The 24823-nt window shown below is 44.0% G+C and overlaps 5 protein-coding genes across 8 annotated transcripts in view; 3 read left to right on the top strand and 2 right to left on the bottom strand.

Moving 5' to 3' along the window:
- Positions 1 to 1516: 1516 nt before the first annotated feature.
- Positions 1517 to 6534, bottom strand: cdc42se1 (CDC42 small effector 1). The gene is made up of 5 exons (XM_008330930.3): positions 6378 to 6534; positions 3338 to 3647; positions 2462 to 2566; positions 2151 to 2213; positions 1517 to 1956 (listed from the first exon to the last, which is right to left on the bottom strand). The coding sequence occupies exons 2-4, from the start codon at positions 3485 to 3487 to the stop codon at positions 2154 to 2156; spliced, it is 315 nt and encodes a 104-aa protein (XP_008329152.1). The 5' UTR covers positions 3488 to 3647; positions 6378 to 6534; the 3' UTR covers positions 1517 to 1956; positions 2151 to 2153.
- A 545-nt stretch (positions 6535 to 7079) lies between these two features.
- mllt11 (MLLT11 transcription factor 7 cofactor) lies at positions 7080 to 8886 on the top strand. Its single transcript, XM_008330931.3, has 3 exons — positions 7080 to 7231; positions 7966 to 8135; positions 8539 to 8886. The coding sequence occupies exons 2-3, from the start codon at positions 7974 to 7976 to the stop codon at positions 8629 to 8631; spliced, it is 255 nt and encodes an 84-aa protein (XP_008329153.1). The 5' UTR covers positions 7080 to 7231; positions 7966 to 7973; the 3' UTR covers positions 8632 to 8886.
- A 624-nt stretch (positions 8887 to 9510) lies between these two features.
- gabpb2a (GA binding protein transcription factor subunit beta 2a) lies at positions 9511 to 14782 on the top strand. Of its 4 annotated transcripts, none has more exons than XM_008330933.3 (8): positions 9511 to 9673; positions 11402 to 11509; positions 11706 to 11873; positions 12012 to 12206; positions 12292 to 12442; positions 12773 to 12949; positions 13027 to 13142; positions 13225 to 14782. In XM_008330933.3, exons 2-8 carry the CDS (start codon positions 11402 to 11404, stop codon positions 13558 to 13560), a joined length of 1251 nt encoding a protein of 416 aa, XP_008329155.1. In that variant the 5' UTR covers positions 9511 to 9673; the 3' UTR covers positions 13561 to 14782. The 4 variants fall into 4 exon arrangements, with proteins under 4 accessions (XP_008329155.1, XP_024920725.1, XP_008329154.1 ...); XM_025064957.1 differs by having other exon boundaries at positions 9516 to 9629; XM_008330932.3 differs by lacking the exon at positions 9511 to 9673 and adding an exon at positions 10044 to 10567.
- Positions 14783 to 15232: 450 nt separating this feature from the next.
- anp32e (acidic (leucine-rich) nuclear phosphoprotein 32 family, member E) lies at positions 15233 to 20486 on the top strand. Its single transcript, XM_017041158.2, has 7 exons — positions 15233 to 15641; positions 17414 to 17563; positions 17782 to 17904; positions 17982 to 18144; positions 18218 to 18318; positions 18592 to 18640; positions 18730 to 20486. Exons 1-7 carry the CDS (start codon positions 15588 to 15590, stop codon positions 18810 to 18812), a joined length of 723 nt encoding a protein of 240 aa, XP_016896647.1. The 5' UTR covers positions 15233 to 15587; the 3' UTR covers positions 18813 to 20486.
- Positions 20487 to 21412: 926 nt separating this feature from the next.
- The window catches only part of plekho1a (pleckstrin homology domain containing, family O member 1a), a 14718-nt gene continuing 11307 nt past the window's right edge, over positions 21413 to 24823 (bottom strand). Inside the window, exons 15-20 of the mRNA XM_025065330.1 lie at positions 24629 to 24793; positions 24461 to 24561; positions 24201 to 24366; positions 24096 to 24130; positions 23922 to 23999; positions 21413 to 23667 (exon numbers count right to left, since the gene is read on the bottom strand). Of these exons, the coding sequence (XP_024921098.1) occupies positions 22959 to 23667; positions 23922 to 23999; positions 24096 to 24130; positions 24201 to 24366; positions 24461 to 24561; positions 24629 to 24793 (1254 nt within the window). The 3' untranslated portion in view covers positions 21413 to 22958. The remainder of the gene's footprint in view (positions 23668 to 23921; positions 24000 to 24095; positions 24131 to 24200; positions 24367 to 24460; positions 24562 to 24628; positions 24794 to 24823) is intronic.

The following is a 24823-nucleotide window of genomic DNA, read 5'->3' as shown; positions in this document are numbered from 1 at the left end:
CTAAAGCACATTCCCACTTCTGTGACTCAGACAGATGCAGACTCAGACATGTTAGCATGTTAGCAGTGACGCTTCATATCCTGTTGTGAAACAAACTGCTGATGTCATAGATGTCATTCCTTTTTTTTAGGAAATCTGTCCGAACAAAAACAAAAAAACAGACAAACCCTGAACCCAGGGTGAACTTTTTTTTTTTAAACTCTAATGTAAAACAAAACCTTCCTCCATAAAAAATCTAATGTAAAACAAAACCTTCCTCCAAACCATAGCAACAGTTAGCTTCTCCCCTCAGCCTCCGCTCTTTGTTAGCTCCAGTGTGTGAGTGAGTGTTAGCACATTAGCTCTGATGCTACAACTTAATTCAAACCTTAGACTTAGAACTAAAGATAAATCTAACAAAAACTAACGGTTAGACTAACTGAAACCCAACTCTAACTCAGCCTGACGTCACACACACACACACACACACATGTAACGACAAGTCAACATCAACCACATCTTTAATTTTTCCACTCCTGTTGTTTCCTGGCCTCGGAGCTGTTGCCATGGTGAATCACACACTCACACACACACACACACACACACTCACACACACACACACACACTCACACACACACACACACAGCTCTGTGGTTTCTCTGCAGCTGCTTGTAATAAAACATGACGTTGACCTGAGTGTGACATCACAGCCCGTTGGTCACGTGACTTTGCCACCAACATCATCAGTGAGTCAACGGTAATTCACCAGACGCACGAACACTTGGACTAAATTTGTTCAAACATGTGTGTGTGTGTGTGTGTGTGTGTGTGTGTGTGTGTAAAACTCTCTAACTTTTTAACAATGTTTTTCAGTCTTTTCCGGCACATTCTGTTCTGACTTCTTTAACTGTCGACTTTATCAGTTCACAGCAAACAGCCAAAAACAACAGACTGAAAATAAACATTAAACATTAAAATAACAGACTTTTACGTGAAAGTCACCGAAGCTAAAGAGACGACGTTGCGTTAGCTAACGTTTACCGTTTCATTCTCGAGATAGAAACATTTTGTGGCTTAAACAAAATCCCCGTGGAGTTCCCATCGTCGTCAGCGTCACCTGGTCGAACCTCAGTCACTCACATGTTAACAGGGAGTGGAGCCTCTGGTGGCAGTCAGAGGAACTGCAGTTTCCATGCAAACCAAAAAAACAACAACAAAGTGTTTTGCAGAAATGTTTAGTGATCGATAATTAACGATTATTGACGTGACAAACGTAGAGTCGTCATAAAAATGTGTGTTTGATAATAAACAAGAACAACAAAATAAACAAGAACAACAAAATAAACAAGAACAACAAAATAAACAAGAACAAACAAAATAAACAAAAGAACAACAAAATAAACAAGAACAACAAAATAAACAAGAACGGAGTTTGGATCTGATGTTTCTGTGTTCAATCAGGAAAATGTTCTGCAAGAGCTTCAGAGGAAGAGGAGGAGGAGGGGAGGAAGAAGAGGAGGGGGGAGGAAGAGGAGGAGGAGGGGAGGAAGAAGAGGAGGGGGGAGGAAGAGGAGGGGCAAAGAGAGGAGGGGCAAAGCTAACATTACCATCAAATTAGGTTCAGCTATGCTAGCTGGCTAAATGTAGCAGCTGCTACAGCTGGTACAGTGACGCTTCTGCAGCGACATCAGCATGATGATGTTCACACACACACACACACACACACACACACACAGAGTCCAGTGTTTGCAGGTCTTCCTGTCACCAACAGTAAGGCTGAGTTGCGCGGGAGCTAAACAGTGAAGTATTCTGGGTAATGTAGTCCAGACGGACCATCTGGCACACGGTGGTCAAAGGTTGGTCAGGAATAGTCTTTGGTGTGGTCGAGTGTGGCCTCGGAGCACAGAGGGATTGTGGGAAATACAGTCTTTAGACCTTGTGTTTCTGGATGTTGTGCTCACACAGTCACAGCGCCCCCTGAGGGTGTAAGACAAAACAGGTCAAATGAGTCAGTGTAACACACACACACACACACACACACACGCCGTCACTTTGAGCTAATGTATTTGTTTAAAGGCTCAGTTTGTTTTCAAATCAAAACCTTTGTCAGTGGTTGAATATTTTTATGTCGATCTTTGTGTGTGTGTGTGTGTGTGTGTGTGTGTGTGTACCTGCTATAACAGACTGCTTCTGTTTGGGCCTTTTGATCTCATCTGCTCCTGAACGGAACCTGACTGGAAAATATGCACACACACACACACACACACACACACACACACAGTTTTACACACATAAAAAATGGACACTGTGACCTTATACCAGGTCCACAGTTAGTAAATGTTGATGCTAAGCTAACTTAGCATACTAGAGTTGGAGAAGCAGCTGCTGACAGATGTTAAAATACCAGAAGGAAGTGGCAGTTCCTCTTCCTCTCTCTCTCTCTCTCTCTTTCACACACACACACACTCACACACACTCACACCGGCTGCAGTCCATCTGCCATCTCTCCTGATCCGATGTGTGTGAGGTGAACGAAGTTTGTTGGTTCTCCGATCATTGTGCGATCGAGCTTCCTCCTCTTCTTCTTCTACACACACACACACACACACACACACACACACACACACACACACACAGTAATGATTACTGGCCGTTTGGCTAACCTTCAGTTGGCTAATCTAAACAGTCGAATCATCTATAACTAATTTGGCTAGGCTAACGCTAACCTGTCAACCACCATCAACCCTGGTTAGCTTTAGCTCCTCAGCCTTTGACATTTGACGTTGTCTTTTTTCTCTGTCCTGAAAATGTTTAACATCAAGTCTTCACCTTCATCATCTTCATCTTCACCTTCATTTTCATCTTCATCATCATCTTCATCTTCATCTTCATCTTCATCTTCATCTTCATCTTCATCTTCATCTTCATCTTCATCTTCATCTTCATCTTCATCTTCATCTTCATCTTCATCTTCATCTTCATAGCATCAAACTCAGGTGATAAACGTGAAGAAGAAAACAGAATAGACTGAGAGAAAAGGAAGTGGGCAGCTACCTTCCCAGGGTCAAAGGTCAGAGGGAAACAGGAAGTTGGTGTTTTCAGTGAACTTCCTCAGGTCAGACTTCATTTGGAAACAAATAGAAATAGAGGAACTAGCGAATGCGTTGGTTTTTTTTCTTATCGTACCTGGAGCCATTAAAACAGCGGGAGCGATCGCAGAAAGCTAAAGGTACGGAAGCCAAAATCTTTAGGACAGGCCGGAAATATTGTGTTTCAAAAACACAAAGCTAAAAGCTAAAAACAGTTGTAGATAATTACAATATGCTTTATATGAGGCTAGCTGAACTAGCCAACTTACCGGCGGTGGTTTGGCAACGACGCAGCAGCCCATCTTGTGCCAGAAGTCGCTCATGCTGACACGCTGCTGCTCCAGCTGCCAGCTGCCACGCTCTGCTCCCGCCCTGCAGGCCGGATGAGGAACCGCAGCCGAGAGAAAATCCTTGGGCATTCAGATGAACAGAATAGTGGCAAAAAAAAAAAAAAAAAAAAAAAAAACTCCCTCTGAAGACTGAGCTCTACAGGTGACTCCCAAAAATATAAAGAAATTCAGGAGCAGAAACCATAAAAAAATGAATTTAAAAAGTGTTGGTTTGATGATGAGGTTTTATCTGCAAACACAGAGAAACAACTGATGAGATTCTTTTTACTTTGGTCTTTTTTTATTTTTTCATTTTTAAATTGTTAACGACTGGTCACACACACACATGATCGAGGTGTGTGTGTGTGTGTGTTTTCTCTCCTCTCTGTCTGTTTGACCCACTGACAGTCCAGTCTTTGTGTGTAGGAATGCTGCGTCTTGATTGGCTGATCGGTGTCAATGCTGAATTTGGACCATAGTAACTGGAGAAGCTGGTTCATCCAGACCACGGAGCACCTGTTGGTGACCTCTGCTGTGGACCGAGGACCCAGTGACAGCACCCTGAGACCCTCGGACTGAACCTTGGCTCCAAATACAGGTCCAAGTCCTGAAGTCCTCTAGTCCTGGTGGAGTATCTGGCAACATCCTGGTCTGTGGTCCTGGTCTGTGGTCCTGGTCTGTGGTCCTGGTCTGTCTTCTCCAGTCCAGACCTGTAGTCCCAGAAACTAGTCGGCAGGTCTTCTGTTTGTTGGTTCCTGGTCTCAGGTCCTGGTCTCAGGTCCTGGTCTCAGGTCCTGGTCTCAGGTCCTGCAGCAGAACCAGTCTGGACTGCGTCAGGTCTCAGGTAGAGAAAGAATGTGACAGACAGAAACGTGCAGCCTCATGTTTCCTCTCTGAAGAATTCACTTTCACCGCCCCAGGCTCCAGATGATCCATTCAGAAGACATGAAGCATCAACCCCTGAGAAGATCACTGCACCTCCAACCGAAGCTGTCAGGATCCTGGGAGGTTCAAGGAGATCCACAGGGATCCCCACTCCAGGAGGTCCCCTGATGTCCTCAACATGAGCACGTGAGTGTGAAGACAACAACCTGACGCTGTTATCGAACCAATGATCAGCTGACGCATCATCAGACTGAAAACAACAACAACAACATCACCCCGTCTGTCAGTCACAGTCACATGACTTCCTCCTGTCTGGACGCAGACGCTGGTTCAAACACTGAGGTTCAAGATGTAGACAGGAAGCAGTTTAATGCATGTCTTAAACCAGCAGGGGGCGACTCTGCCTGTCTGTTGAGAATAAGTGCGGGATTTGATTTATGTTTTTACATAAATTCAAGTGGGATGGAGGGTGGGGGGGGTGATAGAGAGACTTTGAAACCACAGTAGGTGAGACAGAGAGAGAGAGAGAGAGAGAGAGAGAGAGAGAGAGAGGTTCACAAAGAACTTCATTCATTCCTCCTGGAAAAAGTTTAACGGTTCTAACGTTCACATGTTAGAACAGACAGAGACACTGGTTAGCTTAGCTTCTTCACACTAAATAGCGTAGCTTCTAATCACCAAGTAGTTTAGCTTAGCTCTGCTCACTGTAGCTAACCTTATTAACTAAATAATGAAGTTCTCAGGATTGGTACGTTTATCTGCTGCTAACGTAGCTTTACTCACTCAGTAGCTAAGCTACGGTCACGCTATGCTTCAGATTAGCTTAGTTGTAGCTGACTGTGTAAATAAATAACTTTAATTGATAGATAGATACTGGATGGATGTCATGGATGGATGTCATGGATGGATGATTACCTAAACTTCTGCTCTATTGATTGTGTGTGTGTTTGTGTGTGTATAAATTACACACACAAACACTGAGGTCATAGTCCAGACAGTAAAAGCCGAGTTACTTCCTGGACGAGACTCAGCCCACTTTTATCATCTCCTCTGAAACTACTGTTGTTGCAACTTGTGAAGCCTGAGACTCAGCCCACTTTTATCATTTTAACTACTGTTGTTGCAACTTGTGAAGCCCTGGATTGTTTCAGCTAACATGTGCGACTAAAGGTTGTACTTGGTGCTAAGCGAAGCTACGCTAGGTAATAGCGTCTGTTGTGGACACAAGGGGGTGTAAAAGAGTCGAAGATGAACAAATACATATGGAAACATCTTTCATCAGAATCCCTAGACACTGTTTTAGCATACAGTGGCTAGCTTAGCTTTGATAAATGTTAAATCCTTTCCTTCATATGGAATTGTAATCAAACTCATGTTTGATACAGGACCTCGTCCAATGAGATTATATTATTTGTAAAAACCAAAAATGTAGTCCAGTCACTGAGACTGGATGAATAACAAGGTACAGCTGGTTTAGCTATGACTAACGCTAACTCTAAACCCAGTGCTAACTCTGAGCCAGACCAGGAGATGACATCAGAGGTTAGCATGCTGCCTCTGACACTCTGTGTTGTACTGATGTTCACCGTCTCAATTTCCTCCGAGTCGGAGCCCAGAGTGACCTTTGACCTGTATTGGAACAGGACTTTGGCACAAACAGAAAGTGACAGGTCACAGAAATGACTTCCACACTGGTGCTGTGTCGACACCAGTCCAGAACTCCAGATGTGCCGCCTTTTCACGAGTCTAGTGTCAAAACATGAACGTTAACAAGCTGGGTTTAGTTTAGTTTAGTTTAGTTTAGCTGAGCAGAGACCGTTTTTAACTTTTTGGATGAAACCAAACATTAATGTAAAAGAAAGTCTAGAAACGTTTTTACTTGTCTGATGTTTTAGAGAAAAAAAAATCTCAAAGTCTGTTCACACTTTATCTCCCTCTCTCTTTCTCACTCACTCTTTCTCTCTCTCTCTCTCTCTCTCTTTCATGTGAATGTGTAATCTGACAGAAAAAGTCATGTTATGGAGTGAGAACCCTCAGTGTGTGTGTATGTGTGTGTGTGTGTGTTAGTGTTATATAAAAAGAAGAGAACACTCACCACACTCACGCAGCAGCAGCAGCAGTTGTGATCGCGGAGACTGAAACACTCAACTCTGTTCCCTGAGATCATTAACCAGCTCTCACTCTCTCTGGATCTCTCCCTCTCTCTCTCCCTCTCTCGCCCTCTGAGGTGTGGCTCCAACAAAAAAGTTTTTTTCCCCTTCTTTTTATTCCCCTGTAATCTCCTGGTCAAACTACTCCCCCTGCTGTTAACACAGCTCATCTACAAGCAGAGCAGGAGACGAGCAAAGATTTAAATTTTGAATAATCGTATTAAGATATTTGAGTTTGACAAGAGTTTTGGAAAATACGAAAAAAAACACGCTATTTTACGAGTACATTTGATTAATTACCGCGACTGAAATTATATATAACAAATATATGTACGCTGACAAAATAAGAGGTTTTACATCTGAATTGAGGTGTAATATTAGAGGGTCAAAATAAACATGATTAAAAAAATAATTATTCTTTATATTCTGCAAACACTTTTTATGTAAGTAAGGGTTGTTTTTTTTTGTTTGTTTGTTTGTTTTTTTACTGTGTGTTCTGGCGTACCAATAATTAAGTAGTGAAAAATATCGGCTCTAATGGGGGCGTGGTCGTGGTAAGAAACGAACTTTATTCTTAGAATCTTAAGAAGAAAAAAAAAGGAATTTAGAAGAAAACAGGGTTAAAGGGAAACGCTTTCAATGGCCTTTTATCATGATATCTCAGGCCGGAAGTCTTTAGATATAACGCATGCGCAGATCCACAGTGCCATCATTGTCAGCGGCAGTGCCAGAACAATAACGCCGAACACAGAACCGGTACAAAAAAACAAGACAAACGAACCACAACTAAGACACACAGGTATGTGTTGTTCACGTAATCGTTTTGTTTGTGAGGTTTCAGGGTTTTCATTTATTGTTGTCGGTTAAATACGAATATAAATCATTGTCTTTTCATTTGCCTATTTATAGGGACTATACAAAAAACGTTAAAAACAGAAAAACACTCATATAAGACATAATGAAATGTAAATGTAACGGAAGAGTAATTTACAAAATGAAAAATAAAACCTGAGGTAGAATTCTGGGGCAACGCCCAAATAGCCTCGTCATTTCGTCAATTAATCAGTAAATCGAGCAATAATCATGTCAATAAGCGATTAAGAAAATCGGCCGATTGAATCACGTGGTAACTACCAGCTGTGATGTCGGATTTTTACGCCATTGGTGATGCAGTGAAACACCCGAACCTGAAAACGGTTGAAAAAAAGAACGAGGTTTGGTTTGTCGTTTATTTATATCAGAGAAATCAGGTTACACTAGCGATTAAAAATAATCGTGTTTTATTCTGGATTGAAGTGAGTCGCACTGTAAATATAGGGTCGAGATCATGATCATGATGATGATGATGATGATGATGATGATGAGATAAACGTGTGTCTAGTTATAATTTCAGCTGCCAATCATCATCGCAGTCACAACTCGACTGCAATTAATGTTTTTTTTTTTTTTTTTTTTTACTGCAATTAATGTTTGTTTGTTTTTGTTTTTTTGTTCCTCTAAATCCTCAAAACATGAACACGTGAACTGCTGTAGTTGAGAAGATGATGGAGAGGTCCAGCAGCCAATACGACTCTTTCCTCTTCTGGAGGGAGCCAATCCCCACCCTGGATCTTTCTGACCTGGAAGAACTGGGTCTGGTTGACTTGGATAACATGAGTGATCGAAAAGGAAAAAACTCTAAAGTTCGAGGACTGGACAATGAGGTGAGGGAATTTAAAGTTTTTGTATTTGTTTATACAGTATCCACCTGTGTATATGCATATGTATATATGTGTGTGTGTATATATATACTTTATACAGCTTGAACCCGATATATATTTGATGGTGTTCTTAAACTACTGTGTCCCTTGTTATTGTAATTTATTTAACTTTTTTTAACTAACCCATAGGCCTAGTTATTTTCGGACGACAAATACGCCTGAACCTCAACTGCAGGGTGTAATTACTTTCTCTGCCACCAGGGGGAGATGTATAGTAACTTCTTGTCATCTTTAATTCATCTGGTAGATATACTAACGCCAGGCTTTCTCTTCCTCCTCCTCCTCTTCTCCTCCTTTACTACTTTCTGTGTTACTCCTCTTTTCCTTCACTCCTCTTCTCCTCCAGACTGAGCTTCTGGAGTTTTCCTCCTTTAACTACTGGAGAGCTCCAATTGCAGATGTGGACTCTCTGCTCGCTGACCTCAACCTGCTGCTCTAGAATCTTTGTGAGATTATGAGGAACATCCTGCTGTTGTTGCTGTAACTTGAGGGTTGTTTTTTTTTTTTGTATGTTTATTTTGAACAAACCATGAAATCTATATGTCAGCTTTTTGTTGATAGTGATTTATTTATTGATAGATTTATTTAAATTTATTTTGTGCCTTTGCTGCTATGTTACTTTGTTAATGATTGTTCCTCATGCTGCCAAAAAGTCAACAATAAAATCCCAATAAATCATCCCCCAAAAAACAGAGGTTTTTGTTTATCATTATTATCATTGTTCATTTTTTTTCCTGAAGTCTCATATTCTTTATTTATTGGTTCTTCCACCCTTGGCTGATTCCCACTGAAATATACTTCATCCTCTGTGTTTACCTGTGGGACTGTGGTCTTTGGGTTCTGTTGCGCTCCATTTTTCAGACAGAAGTCACATGTGAGCTCTGCTAAGACTTTTTTCACATACAGGCTCAATGTTAATTGGATAAAAGCTTTAAATACCTCAGTTCCTCCAGACAACAATTGATTGCACTTTTCAAAGTGGACCAGTTAAAAGAAACACCTTGTTTTATTTTATTTTTACTGTTTCTAATTGTTGGTGTTTTTCAGTCTTTAATGTTCACTTTTGTCATTATGAGAAAAAAATATAAATAATTTAGCTTAAAGTTAGTTAATTTTGTTTGACAGACCATCAACTGCTATTGTTGGCACCTAATCATTTGAAATGCATTTGAAATTTTTTGAACACGTATTCCAGTTTCTGCTGGTCTCTGATCCGCGAATGCCTCCGTTCTCCAACCGTGACTCCGCTGTCTTAACTGACCTCAGGTCAGTGGTCTCTTCCCGCTTATAGTTCCCGCCCACTGGGAGGTTAACGTTCACTCTGCTTCCACCTCCGGTGTCGCCGAGCCGCCATTTTTGTTGCAGAGAAAAACAACTTAGAAGTTAGTATTTTCAACCTCTTTTCCGGCAGGTAAAACCTGTCCAACTTTGGCTGACGTAAGTGGACGTAGAGTGTCCAGAATTCGAGAAAATATAATAAGGTAACGACTGTTTTGATTTAATTTAATAACAGTCTGCATGGACCCAGGGTAACGGCTAACACAAGCATTGCTGTTTAACATCAGCACTCAGACACTGCGCTTCCTGTCCTGACCTTCAAAGCAAAATCGGGATTTAAATAAATGCCACAAGAAAATCGATTGTGTGGTCATTTTACAAGACAGGCTATATTAGCATTAGTATAACTCAAATTTAAACACATCTGACAAAACATATTGATTATAATGACTGAAAGTCACAAAATCATAAAAACATTGATTTTATTAAATAAAACTGGAAATGCATTTAGTTTGTATAAACATTTTAAAATGGATAGATTTTAAGATTCTTTATTAACATAACATACTTTTGTTTTTGAAAGTTAATTTTAAAATACAGTAATATTGTAACATAATTAGCTATATAACAAACCCATTTAGAAATGCCGAACAAAACTGAAAATGTCTTAGCATTTTAGTTCAGTGGTTTCATATCTCACGTTCTTGTTGTAAGCCTTAGCTATCCTGGCATTAACCAGTCTTCACGACAATTCATTTGTTACATTGAACGTTTTGCAAAAACACGTGCTTTTGTTTTGAAGGTAGCTCTGGTGGCGGGCGGCAACGTTTTCCTTTTGGTAACTTTCCACAGAAAACAATCTAGGGAGGGAAAAAAAATCGAACCCGTGTTGATGTACGTAGTTATCTTGTAGAGCGGTTTAAATTTATGCGACTTAATGTGTTTTTGTACATTCATACGGAACAAACCAAATTTTAAAAAACGTGCTTTAGTCAAGCTGCTTGTGTGGCTGAGCGGCTAACGAGCTAACACCAGCAAAGAGCGTAGCAGTGTAGCAGAGTACCAGCGGCTCCTCCTCACTCCAACTCCCGGACACAGTGAGTACTTGAGTCCCCTCTAAATCGCAGGTTTTGTCGAAGTTTCTTGTAAAATATTAACCCCGATATCAAGCTGTGAACGGCTGAGAAATAAGCGACGTGAAGCTCTGGCTGAAGAAAGCCCGTTAAAACCGGATGTGGAAGTAGTTTTTTCACCTTCGTGTGTAAAATCGGAAATTTCTGCGCGACTTCCCCCGGAAAAACCGACAAGTTTACATCAAATGGTTTCCTGTCGGTATGAAGAGCCGTGATGTGGCGGAACATCGCCGGTATTTACGGTGTTTTGAACGAGCACAACAAAGCGCTGAGCCGCAGCTCATGGCGGAATCTTTTCTGTTATCGAAGGCGCCTAAAATGGCTCCCCAGTAAAACTTCGTCTAGCGCCACACTATTTGCTGTTTAGAAACCGTGATCCATTATCGGACAAAGACGGCGGGCTAACTTCTTTAGCCTTAGCCAATTTTCTAGCTTTACAATAAAACAATTGCGTACAAATAAAACTTTAAAACTTTCACATCTGCTTCACAATGTTCAGCAATTACATTTAAGCATATTTTAAATGTAAAGAATGTGTATACTAGCTCTAAATAAAAGCTTAGATTATTTTTGCTGACCAGTACAATATGTTGAGTATGTACTCCTATTTACTTGAGAACAAATAAAGGTTTATGGGGTTCACTCACCGAAATAAATCTAAAATTTGATAACGAAATTTAAATTTGATGGCTTTGCACATAGATAAGCTCTTTCAGTCGTACCGTTTAATTGCTCAGTTTTGAATTGCTGCTTTAATTTTACACATACGCTGACGTTGTCTTTGTGTGTGTTCATAAGATGTCTCTTATGGACCTGGGGAAACGTCTGCTGGACGCAGCTCGTAAAGGTCAGGATGATGAGGTCAGAAACCTGATGGCCAACGGCGCTCCTTTCACCACCGACTGGGTGAGAATCATCTCCATCTGTTTAGATCAAGCAAAAGCCTTCAGTTAAAACATGGTGACATTGATTCTATAACCAGGGAGAAATGTTAATGCTTCACGTAAACAATAAGTTAATAGGATTATTTTATTATTGATAATAGTAAAAATGCAGGACTAAGCCGGGACATCAGTGTGTATTTTGTGTTTGTTTCTTGTAGTTGGGAACATCACCGCTCCACCTAGCGGCTCAGCATGGCCACTACTCCACCGCTGACGTCCTTCTCAGAGCCGGTGTCAGCAGAGATGCTCGCACCAAGGTGGACAGGACACCGCTGCACATGGCAGCCGCTGAGGGACATAATGTTATTGTAGAGCTGCTGGTCCGGGTACGAAAAGAAACACACACTAACATGAACTAAGAAAACGATTACCATTAAATACTTGAGAGGCTTGCAGTGCAGACATGCTGAACGGATACACTATGGAACCATGGAAGTCTGATTTTCTTTTGGTTCTGTCCACAGAGTGGCGCTGACATTAACGCCAAAGACATGTTGAAGATGACGGCGCTGCACTGGGCGGCCCAGCATGGACACCACAACGTAGCCCAGACGCTCCTCAAACATGGAGCCGATGTTCACGCACTCAGCAAGTTTGACAAGACACCCTTCGACATCGCAGTGGACATCCAGAACACGGAGCTGATGCTGCTGCTGCAGGTCAGGACGCAGCCACGTGATGGGTCTGTTACTGATGGTCAGGTGAAAACCAAAGAGCCAGTGACATGTGTCTGTGTGTGTTCAGGAGGGCATGCAGAACCAGGTGAATGTGAACCAGGTGAACATGAATGTGGAGACCAGCAGCAACAACCAACCACAGTTCATCATCCAGGGGATTCCTGCCATCCAAGGGGGTGTGGTCAACCTGGCAGATCTGCTCAACAAGGCCAACGCTGGTACGAGCTGAAGAAAGAAAAAGAAAAAACAAACATACACAACATTAGCCTTGAAGTCACTATTATTGCTAAGCTAACCCTCTTAGTACTATCTGTTCTCGTTCAGGCTAAGGTTAACCTAACAATAGCTAAATTTGTGCATTTTTTTTAAACCAATGCTAAATAACTACCCAATTATTTACTTGTAAATAATGCCATTCTGTTCATAGGTAATATTTGAAGCTATAAGTTAGCTAGCCAAACTGGTAACTAACACTGCAGCACACCCAAATCTCAGGGTGGGTTGTAGCTAACAGCCTCCGTGACCTCTGGGTCTTTTTTGTGTCACAGGAGAGTCGGAGGAGGCGATGGCAGCCAGCGCTCTGGACTCAAACATCCAGCACGCCACGGTGGTAAATGAGGGAGGTCAGAGGGTCATCACCATCGTCACAGACCAGCACGGGAACCTGCAGACCTCCGGAGGAATGACACAGCCGTTCTTTGTCACCATGCAGCACGGACAGCAGAGTAGGCCAACGACCTGGAAACTTTATTGGATTGGTGTTGTGGTGATGTTGCTAAATCAAGATTTTATTGTTTTTAAGTGCTAGCAGTGCCGGCTAACACGGTTACAGAGGAGGTGGTGACAGAGGAGCCGCAGCCGCCTCCCTCCAGGAAGAGGAAGCTGGAGGTGACCAACAACCACGAGTCAGGAGAGACGGTCGGTGCAGATGGACGTTGACGATGAGAGACGGTTAAAAAGTCAATGGTGGTCTTACTTTTTTCCCTTTTGTTTCCTGCAGGAGCTGCTGCAGCGCCAGCTACAGGAGGCCAACAGAAAAGCTCAGGAATATCGTCAGCAACTTCTGCGCAAGGAGCAAGAGGCAGAGGAGTACCGTATAAAGCTGGAGGCCATGGCTCAGAGTCAGGCCAACAACACTAACAACAGCAACGCCGCCGCCAGTCCTGAGGAGGTGGTGGGAGGAGAGGAGGAGGAGGAGGAGCCATCAGCTGCAGGTGTGGTAGAGGAAGAGAGTGAGATGGTGGTGCTGCAGGAGGGAGGCATCATCATGGAGGGTGAGGAGGGTCAGGTGACTCTGGTAGAGGCAGGAGGAGAGGCCACAGAGGTCAGCTCCTAGCGTACAGAGAAGAATGGCTGCTTCAAAAACCACAGACTTTTTTATCGTTGACAAAACTGGTCCATGTTCTGGTTCTAGATCAGTCTCATCACGACACCTTCACACCTATTTTAGTTTCCACAGTTCAGTGAGCCAATCACGTACTGGTTGATCAATAATACATGTGTGTTGGCTTCAAAAATGAGAAACACCCAGAATTCACAGTAGAGGAAGTAGAAGAGTTGACTTTGAACGTCTCACTGGCATGTGATTGTTCTCTGATGGTGCGTTTAGGGACACTGACAAGATTTAGTCTGAAAGTCAAACATGTTGTAAACAAACGTTTTTAATGAAGTTTTTTTTTTCCTGATGATTATTCTGTTTCCATATGAAAATGTTAATGACTCAACATGTACCTGAACACAACACTTCCCTCATATTGTTCTCAACTGTACTGAAGACTCAGAACCTGTCTTTTTACCCTCATTCACCGCTACCTGAACACCTTCACCCATTCTTAACATAATGGTGTCCCACTGCAGTGGTTCAGCTTTACCAAACTGTCCTTGAACACACCATGTCATGAACATGGCTTCACCAACTGGTATCTGAATGTTACATTTTTTAATACCCTGAAAGTAAGGACACATTTTAGCATCGTGCTTCATAAAGCAGCAGCGGTATGGCACATTTTCACCATTTGTTCCTGAACGCCACATTCCCCTGAGAAGAATGTGAATCCCTCACTTCAGTTTCCTGCAGTCTCACCTGAACATATCCTTGACTGATGAGATACCTCAGTTTCCATGTCCAAGGCTGCAGCTCTCCAGAGTCATTCACCTGTCCTTAAATGCATCTGAGCTGAATGTGATGTTTTCACCCAACTGAAACATTACCCTCAAACGCAACACTCGCTCTCTTTCATTTTTCACACACAAAACACCAAATGTTCAGTTCTCCAATGTCAACATTCAGATTCTTCCTTTACCCCTGACCCCCACCACCCCACTGTGTATCTTTAGTAGTCGATGAGTTCCTGTCAGTTGTGTGTGTGAGAGAGAGTGTGTGTGTGCTGGTTATTTTTCTTCAATTCAGAGAGAAGCAGACTTTTTGTATGTACATATAAATATAAATGTGTATTTTTTTAACTGTTCCTGAACGAACACATTGTAACGGCTGCTAACGAAACATGGCCGCCATCATGTAATGAATATAAACCTTTGTTTTTCTTATTTACCAATAAGATCACGTCTGTTTATTTTTCACCTCGACCCAGCGTCGTCATCAGAATTAGCCTGACCTTAAAATAACAATACATGTACACATTGACAAATGTTGTTATAAAGGTTTTTTAATTTCTGAATTCAAAACAGTAAAATTATTTTGAATATAGGTTATTTTACACATCTGTTATGTTCTGTGGGTACAAAATAATTATGGTTATGGGCAAGTCAAGTTAGTTTTGTTTTTTTTATATATTTTTAGTATGTCGTTCTAGGACTATTTAGTAAAAAGGTGTAATTATAAGAAATGTGAGAAGGGTCTACTATGTAGAATCCATATAGGAAACTTCTAGCATCCCTTCTCTGTTAAGGCATTTTTCACTTCTACTATCTTAGAAAGCACTAAGACTTAGAAAGTCCTTATAGCTAATCGTTTTATTCAATGTAAATCAAAAAGAAAACAGAAGTTTGGGTTGGTTTTATTTTCATTTAGTCACTTGTAAACGGTTCATTTCATTATTACCAGAGTTTCTGCTGCTTAACTACATCTCCCAAGATTCTCTGTCCTGTGCTAAAGATTATTACATTCCCGCCCAGGTCGTGGATCAACGTCAATCATTTGACTGACACACCCGCTGTCCAATCAATTGCAGTTGTAGGTCAACGTTTAAAACCGCGTGGGCGGAGCCTAGTTGTAGGGGGCAGGGCAGTGAGTATCATGGAGGATCAGTAGGCAACCTGCGGTCAACGAAGAAGGAGCTACCGTTTTGAATCCCCTCCACCGCTGCTTCATCGCCCGCACGGAGTTTTTTTTTACCCGATAACATGGACATGAAGAAGAGGGTTACACTGGAGCTGCGGGGCCGCAGCCCGGCAGAGGTGAGCCTGCTTTATAACCCTTCTCTTCCGGGAATATCGCGCTCCTCTGCTATGGCCATTGTAGAAGCTGAATGCTGCAGCCAATTACACTCGCTTCTGACCCGGTTTAGTGCTATCACAGTCCCCGCTGAATGTGGAAGCCTCTGCGATTGTTCGCTTTACTCCCGCATCTACTGGTATTACACCAATGCTGTACCGAGTATATTCGCTATAACGTTAAAGCAGGTGCTTTAATCCTCGACCAGTTCGGAGTCGTTGTGCTGACGCGGTCATGGCGACGGTTTCTTTTAAACTTTTTTAAATCAGTTTTTTTAACACTTCTCTATCGTTGCTATAACTTAACTGCCGGGAGTGGGTTTACACAGTATCCGCCGATTAGAACGTTTCAGGGGCTTCAGTCTGGGTTCACCCTGAGTTTTACTCTGAGGTTAAGTACGAACTGAGCCTCAACCATAACAACAGCAGACGCAACTGCTCCCGTCTGAGCGGATTTTTTTTTTTCAAACTTAAAATCGATCTCACAGACGTGCAGCAAAACTTTTACCGAAAGTACCGGACATACTCATTAAGCTGGTCCCACTTCAGCGGTAACAGGGGTCGTCGTTCGGCTTTAATCAGAGCTCATGCTCGTTGTAGCGGCTTTAAGTACGTTGTGAGCCGCGGTCTTTTACGGTAACCGGTTTATCTGAGAGGACGGAAACGATCATGACATCATCGGCAGTTTCGGATGAGGACGAGTGCGATTCAATAACTTTGATGTAGCTTGATATTTATTATTTGTAAAGGAAGAGCAGCGTCACCGCTAAAAGTCAAAATGGCGCAGCGACGAACATGAAGGCGGTTATAAAGCACGCGCTGAGCGGAAGCTGCTTTTGCGCCGCCATTTTGCCGTGAGCGCGGGAAACGTGCGTGTGCGTGTTTATATAACCAGTTCAATAACATACACACACACGAGTACGCGCTTCCCCCATCTGTTCACTACTGGTGTCATGTTTTATGAAGAATTGTGTGCGTGTTGTGGGGGGAGGAGTGTGGGCAGTACACACACCCGCCATCTGTTTCTAACCCCCCGCCCCTCAGTGCGCACACACACACACACACACACACACACACAGCCGGGTGTAGATTAAACTCTTCCTCTGCTCAGTAATGGTGGATGATGTCCTCTCAGGCTGAAGCTCTGATCCTCTGAACTGTATCAGCTGCAGCTTATATAAGCTCAGGACACCAGAGGAATTATGGGTAGTGACCATTATTCCTCTGGTGTCCTGTTTTTTTTCCACCTGTTTTACCTGTTTGTTTGGAGCACACATAAAATCAACACCACGAGGAGAATAAAGTTGTAAGTTTAAGAAAACAATGTCAGAAATCTGATAGATCAAGTCAAGGTTATGGAGAGAGATGAAGCTAACGTTAATGAGCAGCAGGTTAGAGTGATAAAGGACAGAGATAATGAAGGCATTACTTTAGGGAGCTGAGGGAGGGAAGAAGAGGGGAAAGGTCAAATGAAGGACAACTCAGACGTCCAGAGAGTTTCTAATGGACGCTGGTAGACACAGAGTAGATTTACATGGGGCGGGGGGTCACTAAGTTAATACCAGGTGTTAACTTGTGGTCAGTCTCCATGGAGTGGCTACGTTCTGCCATCATCAGTGAATGGATGACGTGAACAGACGTGACATGTTTAGTTGGTCTGCTGCTGCTCGCCTTCCTTAGCTCCGCCCACTGTGTACTTCACTGAACTCTGTGTATGAACTGTGTGTGTGTATCAGATGGCAGAGCTGGTGTTGGACAACAGTCGTTCAGCAGATGGAGAGGTTGAAGGCCTCACAGATGACTTTAAGGAGCTGGAGTTTCTCAGCATGGTCAACGTGGGTCTGAGCTCATTGGCTAAACTCCCATCACTGCCCAAACTACGCAAGGTAACGACAACGTTTCAGACCTGAGTGACAACTTTACAAAAGCACAGGCTAAAAAAATGTCACCAACAAAGTCAGGGGTAACCATGTCTGGAATCAGTCTAAGATAAACAAAGCTAACTAATCAGGCTAACAAGAATGGAGAATTCACCATGGAAGAAGTCATGTGACAGGACACAGGGTGGTTTATTTTCTTCTTCTTCTGACTGTGCTGTTTTCAGCTGGAGCTGAGCGACAACAATCTGTCGGGTTCCCTGGAGACCCTGTCGGAGAAATGTCCCAACCTGACCTACCTCAACCTGAGTGGGAACAAGATCAAGGAGCTGAGCACCGTGGAGGCGCTGGTCAGAGCCTGAACACCCGACATTTCTAACGGCACGTAGCAGCTAACGTGCTAACACCGCTCGTTTTTCTGCTGCAGCAAAACCTGAAGAATCTGCAGAGTCTGGACCTGTTCAACTGTGAGATCACGTCCCTGGAGGACTACAGGGAGAGCGTCTTCGAACTCCTGCCGCAGGTCACCTACTTGGACGGCTTCGACCAGGATGACAACGAGGCGCCGGACTCTGAGGCTGAGGACGAAGGTCAGTGTCCAGGTCTGTGCTGGTACCAGCAGGTGGACCCGCGCTTCCTGTGTTAAACTGTGTTCCACTCTAGATGAGGACGGTGAAGATGGGGCGGAGCCAACTGGAGACTACGATGAGGATGATGACGACGAAGAGGATGAGGAGGACGAGGAGGGTGAAGAGGGAGCAGAGGTGAGGCTGGGCTATGGTTTCTGTGGACACGGAGAGGCGTCTAGCACCGAAACGGCTAATGCTAAAGCTAATTTCATGAGCTAAAGATTTGATGATACACATCTGTTTAAGTGTTGGCTTTGACCGACTGATCATCGTGACTCTGAGGCATAGGGGGCGCTGTGTAACAATGGCCTTTTCTCACTGCACATTTGAGGAATGTAGCCGTCATGTCACCTCGTCGTCCAATCAGGAACCAGTTCCACTGATGTAAACGTTTGTTCTTGTTTACAGGAGGAGGAAGACGAGGAGGATTATGGTGAGGAGGAAGAGGAGGAGGAAGGTGAGTGCTCAGCTTTGTTTTTGGTTTGGTCCTGCTCCTTGGAGCCCCTCTCTCTGATTGGTCCGTCCTCCGTCTCTGTGTCCGTGCAGACGATCAGGCAGGCGTTCAGGGACAGAAGAGGAAACGAGAAGTGGAGGATGAAGGAGAAGACGACGAGGACGAAGACGATTAGAGACTTGACAGCGAGGGTCTTCTGTTTGTCCTCTTTGTGTTTGTGTGTCCACGGGTGGAGCCACAGTCCACAAACCACAGGAACAAGAACCAACATCAGGAAGTACTGGAACTGTTTCCCTCAGTTCTCAGTAGAAACATCTCGTCTTTTTTTTTTGTTTTGTTTTGTTTTTTTAGAGAAGATTTTATCTGAACTTTATAAACTGTTCCCTTTAAAAACCTGCTTCTGTCCCAGAAGTCCACCTCCAGCACCTGGACCCAGGACCCACTCACGGTCCTTGAACAAATCATGAGCAGAGGTCTGCGACCCTGCTCCGTGAACCACAACATGGTTTTCATCTGAAGGAAAGTCTTCATCCTGGATCCAACACCAGGTTCTGGACCAATTTGGAACCTGGTTCCAAAAGTCCCAAGTCAAAAGCAGTTCTAGATCCAGATCCAGAAGCTGAATCCTGAATTCTAACCCAAACCACATCCTGAACCAGGTTCCTCAGACCTTTGATCCAGAACCAGAACTTTGTGAAGTTGAAGCTCATGAAACCACCCGTTGAACCACAGTCCGGACCAAGCCGGCTCCTGGAACGAGCGTTGAAGGTTCTCAAAGAGGGTTCTAGTTCTTTTTCACATCCAGAACTCGGTACTGAAGCCAAACCCACGACATCGGTGCAGGATTGGTATCGACATCCGACGACCCAGATCCAGACGCCGGGTTCAGGAACTTGAACACGATGTTGAGCAGAGAAGCCCTGACCTTTAACCCAGGTCCTACACTTTGGACCAGCATCGATTGAAACCAGTTCCAGAACTCTGTTCCCAGCATTCTCCTCAGAAACCAGACTGTGAATCTTCATCCCATGAACTGGTCTGGCTGCACCCCCGTTGTCTTTTTCCCAATGTAATATTGGGATTTTTCAGGGAAGGTTTGGGGGCGGAGCTTAATCTGTGTGCTCTTTTTCTTGTTCAATCAAATCACTGCCATCTGTTGACGTCATGCCTCAAACCCCGCCTCCCGACGGGAGTCGGTGAGGAGGCGGAGTCTGAAACATGACACCTGAGGATCAACTGGACCACACTGAGTCCAGTTTGTTCCTGCAGCTTGGACTTTTATTTAAACTGCTGTAATATTTAGCTTTTCTCTCTTTACACCTTTTAAACTTGTTTTACCTTTGACTCCGCCTACAGGTCATGTCTGGTACAGTAAGTGGTCTTGAATCAAGACCCAGAACTGAGACCCTGAATGTGGGTTTAGGAAAAAAAAATATCTAGAGCTTAGGGCAATATGAGATTTTTGTGTCGCCCCCTGCTGGAGAATGGCCTGCATTGATTCTTTTAACAATTTACTGAATTATTTCTTTTGTTCTTTAAACAGACACAATATTTTAAAAGTGGTCACATAATGCATTTTTGTTTTTTTATAAAACCAATAAGAAAATGGGCCAGTGTCAGAAGTTAGCCCCCTTGTGGGTCAACGAGGTATTGCACCAAACTTGAACATTGGGGTCAAAAGGTGATGTTTTTAAACAGGTCAAAGGTGACTCAGGTGGTTTTAGGCTCAGTTTAGTTTTTTTAGTTGAAATTTTAGCTCATTTTCAGATGTTTTTCTTTGTGTGTCACAGCGACATCTGCTGTTAGTTTCCCTTCTTTGTCCTGTTTGTGAAAAAAAAGATTTTGTGGTGTTTTAAAAAAAGTTTTCAATAAAAAAATAAAATGAAAAAACAATTTGTCAGACTTTAATTTCATTGGTGTCAATTCTGTTCAAACCTGAGCTTCTGACCTCATCCTGATGACATCACTGTGACATCATCGTGCCGTGTCCTGATTTTACCATATTTTTAGTCCGTGCTTCAGCTGTTACTACGACAGAGGAAACGATGAGAACTGAGTGTGTGTGTGTGTGTGTGTGATTTAAACTGAAGAATCAGACCGCGTCAGTGTTAATAATTTAAACAGTACACACACATGAACACACACATGAACACACACACACACACAGTGTGTGTTATTGTTTATGAAGCGTTGACGTTCTCTGACCTACATCTGCTCTACAGCTCACTGACCCCAGTGTGTGTGTGTGTGTGTGTGTGTGTTATTGTTTAAATCTGACAGACGTTAGCGTATCCATGTAGCGACGTTAGCAACAACAACAGCAGCTCTTTTGAAGCTCAAACATTTCCTGCACTTTGGGATGATTCCGGATTCTTTTCTTGAACTTGTCTTTTTCGATATCTTGGATTAAATATGTTGTTGGTCTAAACGTCGTGTTCAGCTAAGGCTGGGCGTGTGTACAGCGAACAGAACTTATTATTGTTTGTGTATTTTTCTATTTTTAAGTAACTTTTTCTGAATGTAAAGAACTTAGTATTTATTAATGAATTTGTATTTATTTACACAGACCGAGGACCCGTGGCCTCAGGGACCCAGACATCAGTCTGTCCGTTTGTGAGCAATAATAAAACAATAAATGGACTTTAAAATATTTAGTTTAGTATTTATTTATTCTCAGTGTCTTTAAGCCAAACCTGATGTTAACCTTCAACAGTTTTGATTGGTTTATTTTCATTTTACGTGAACATGAAAAAAAAAAGGTTTGTGTCATTTTTATACCCATAATGCATCACAGTGATTCAAATATCTAACAGAAACACAAAGATAACATTAAAATCGTCTGCATACATTTAAACATAACAACAATAATAACGTGTTCAAAACAACAGTAACACTAAAATAAACATGCGTGACATCATCACCTGCAGACGTACGACCTCGTTATTGTTCTGACGTCGTGTCAATTCAACATTTACCAAAAGTTCAATGTTAACAAGAAAATGTAACTTCAAATGCATATTTTTTAAAATATATTTTTTACATTTAAATGCAGAAAGAAACTCAGTGCCTGGCCCCGCCCCTGGTGAATATAGCCCCGCCCCTGGTGAATATAGCCCCGCCCACGAGTGTCAGCGACGGTTGCTCATGTTTTGACCTGATTTCTTCTTCACTCTCACAGTTTCAAATTGAAAACATCCAAACAGAGAAAACACAATAAGGACAAAACTAATCATCAGCAGCTCATTGGTCAGACGGTGGCTCCGCCCACTGAAGGCGACATCACTAACCGTTTGAATCAGATTTGAAAACTTTTCATTTTCAAAACATTTGTGCTCAGTTGCTGTAACTCGTGAGTCAGAAGAGACCTGGTGTCAAAGGTCATCCTCCAGAAGTCTCTTCATGGAAACACCACCGAAGAAGAAGAGAGCGGATTTGGAACATGAAGGAGAGTTGTACCGTTGTCTGAGAATTTTAACTTTAATGACTTAATAAAAATTAATTAACCAACCAGGATCCTGCCTGGTGTGATGTAACAAGTCAGTGCCCTCCTCCTCCTCCTCTTCCTCTGTAAACATCGTCCACAGCTGACCAAAGCTCCGCCCTCTCATCCACCCATGGTTCTCACAGGAAGTTGCAGTCGTGCTGCAAAGGGGCGTGGCCTGTGGGTGACTTCCTGAATTCCAAGTGGAGAGCAGCCATGTGCAGAGAGGAGCCGAGACTTTGAGGTAACAAACGGTGAGAGAGATGAAGAGTGGCAGTACAGGTCACAGGTCAACACTGTGACACTGATGTTCAAATTTGACCAAACAGGTGATCTGTGTCAGGCCATGCCCCTCGTGTTGAGAACGTGAGTTCTGTTGTTTCATTCAGAAATGTTGACTTTTCTGTAAAAACGTTGCAACTTTTCTTCACTGGTGAAAAAGATTGTCTTTAAACTGTTGCTACAAAAACTGGGTTTTAGAAAAAATATTTCTCACAACTAATCAAAGAGTTCCACACTAACAACACTGTGCAGCGCCATCTAGAGGAGGAAAGTGACTGTGTGTCAGCAGCAGCAGACAGGTGGCGCAAATTAGTTAACTTTTTTTTAAAGGAAGAACTGAAGGAGACAAGAAAAGCGTCGAGTGCCATTTGGGCTAAGCTAACTATGCTAACACCCTGCTCTGTCTTTGTGCTAAGCTAACAGTTTGCTTTGCTATAAACCTACAAATCACAGGTTGTAAACATGTGCGTTTTTAGAAAATTCAAAATTACGATAGTTAGCGTAATTTCCTGCCAAAAAAAAGGACGATTCCAAAAATATCCTGAAGAAGAAACGTCGTCATGGAGCCTCGTCGCCATCGTTCTCTGGTGATGTCACCGGTGAGGGCGTGTCCTCCTCCTCTGTCGCGGGCGTGGTCGATGGTGACGTCATCTTCTCGTACGTCCTCCTGCGCTGTCGTCGCAGTGTTTGGCTCTGCAGCTCCCTCACCTCCTGCAGCACCTCCTGGGCTTCTTTCCAGGACGACACCGCCTCCTCCAGGAGGCGCTCTGCCTCGGCACGCCTTCGCGCGGCCTCCTCTAGTGACACCAGTGTGGGGGGGTCGTCCTCCAGGGGGCTGTCAACATTTTTTTCCTGAGACGGACAGAGAGTCACGGCGTCCTGGATGTGGCGTGGAGACCCCTGGCTGCCGGTCACATGACTGCAGTTGTCGTCACCGTTGACGTGAAGCTGACGTGAATCTGCTGAATGAACCTGAGACGAGACGCCTTCTCCGATGCTAACAGAAGACTGCGGCGACTTCTCCGCAAGTAACCCGTGGTCGTTAGAAGCGACAGATGCGTCGGACATCTTGGACGGCGGCGAGTCGTGGGGAGAGGCGTTGGCTTTGGCGACTGGTGACTGGGGTCGTCTGGATCGCGGCGAGTCGCCGCGTTTGCATCGATTCTTCTTAGCTTTGGTTCTGGGAGACTCTCGGCCCCGGAGGCGAGGAGACTCTTTGGGGCGGAGGCGCGGAGAGTCGCTGCTCCTGCTCCTGGATCCTGGAGACCTGACCAGGAAACGGAAATGAAAGGAGGTCAAAACATTGTGACCGAGGTGTGACCCAGAGAAACCAGGACTAAGTTAGACAACGTGTTCTTATCATCAAACAGAGGGACCCAGACGTTCTGGTTCTGGTTCTGTAGAATGTGCCGGTGCTGACCAGGTTTCAGTGGACCTGACTCAGTGAGATGTTGAACCAGGCTGAGCTTCACCTCAGTCTCACAGCAGGTACTGGTACTGTTGTCTGTGGTGACCTCTGACCTGCCGTTGGGAGAGTCGCAGCCTCTGAGATGATGCAATCGAGGAGAGTCCAGGTTCTTGAGGTGAGAGGAGCTCCCTGCTCCTCCTGCTCCTCCTCCTCCTGCTCCTCCTCCTCCTCCTCCTCCTGCTCCTCCTGCTCCTCCTCCTCCTCCCCCTCCTCCTCCTGCTCCTCCTCCTCTGTGTCTCTGTGCTCCTGACTTCTGCAGCTCCTGGTCGGAGGAGACAGCGTCAGCCTTTGTTCACGTGAAAAACTCTGTGGACAGTGTGGAGGAATCAAACCTGCAGCCTCATCTCCTCCAGCATCTCCTGGGCTCTCTGCATCCTCTGAGCGATCAGACTCTGCAGCTGACCCACGGGTTGAGCCACGGGCTGCTCACAGGCCCCGCCCACCGACTCATCCTCTGTGGGACGACGACGACGGAGATCCGGACGAACCATCGCTGGTCTGAAGGAGAAGGAAACAGAGGAACCCATTCTTTGAATCTGTTAGCCTAGCACGTTAGCCTTGCGTCTTTGTGGCCGTGGGACCACATCGGTACCTGGAAGACAGAACCTCGTCCATGGAGGCACAGCGACTGCGACCCTGAACGACACTGAACCTCTTCCCGGGCTGAGGCGTCCGACACTGAGCCTGAAGGACCTGAAGGTGAGAAACAGGTCGAGGTTGGAGGTCTGAAGTTCTGATTTGGTTGATGACGAGTTCGTACCTGAACCTGCTGGTTCTTCTGAGCCCTGCAGACGTCCAGCTGGGATGATTTGCTGCAGTACCACCCGCTGCCTCTGGGCAAACTTCCTGTCTTCACCTTCGACTCCTTGGGCGTCGTCCTGAGTTTGGAGGCGTCGGTGTCGGCGCGACGACGACCGCCCACATCCTCGGGTCCGTCCCACCGGGCCACCCGGGA

This window comes from Cynoglossus semilaevis, chromosome 18 (genome assembly GCF_000523025.1).
Source record: "Cynoglossus semilaevis isolate Cse_v1.0 chromosome 18, Cse_v1.0, whole genome shotgun sequence".
Taxonomy (NCBI): domain Eukaryota; kingdom Metazoa; phylum Chordata; class Actinopteri; order Pleuronectiformes; family Cynoglossidae; genus Cynoglossus; species Cynoglossus semilaevis.
This window is presented reverse-complemented; position numbering and strand designations above follow the sequence as displayed.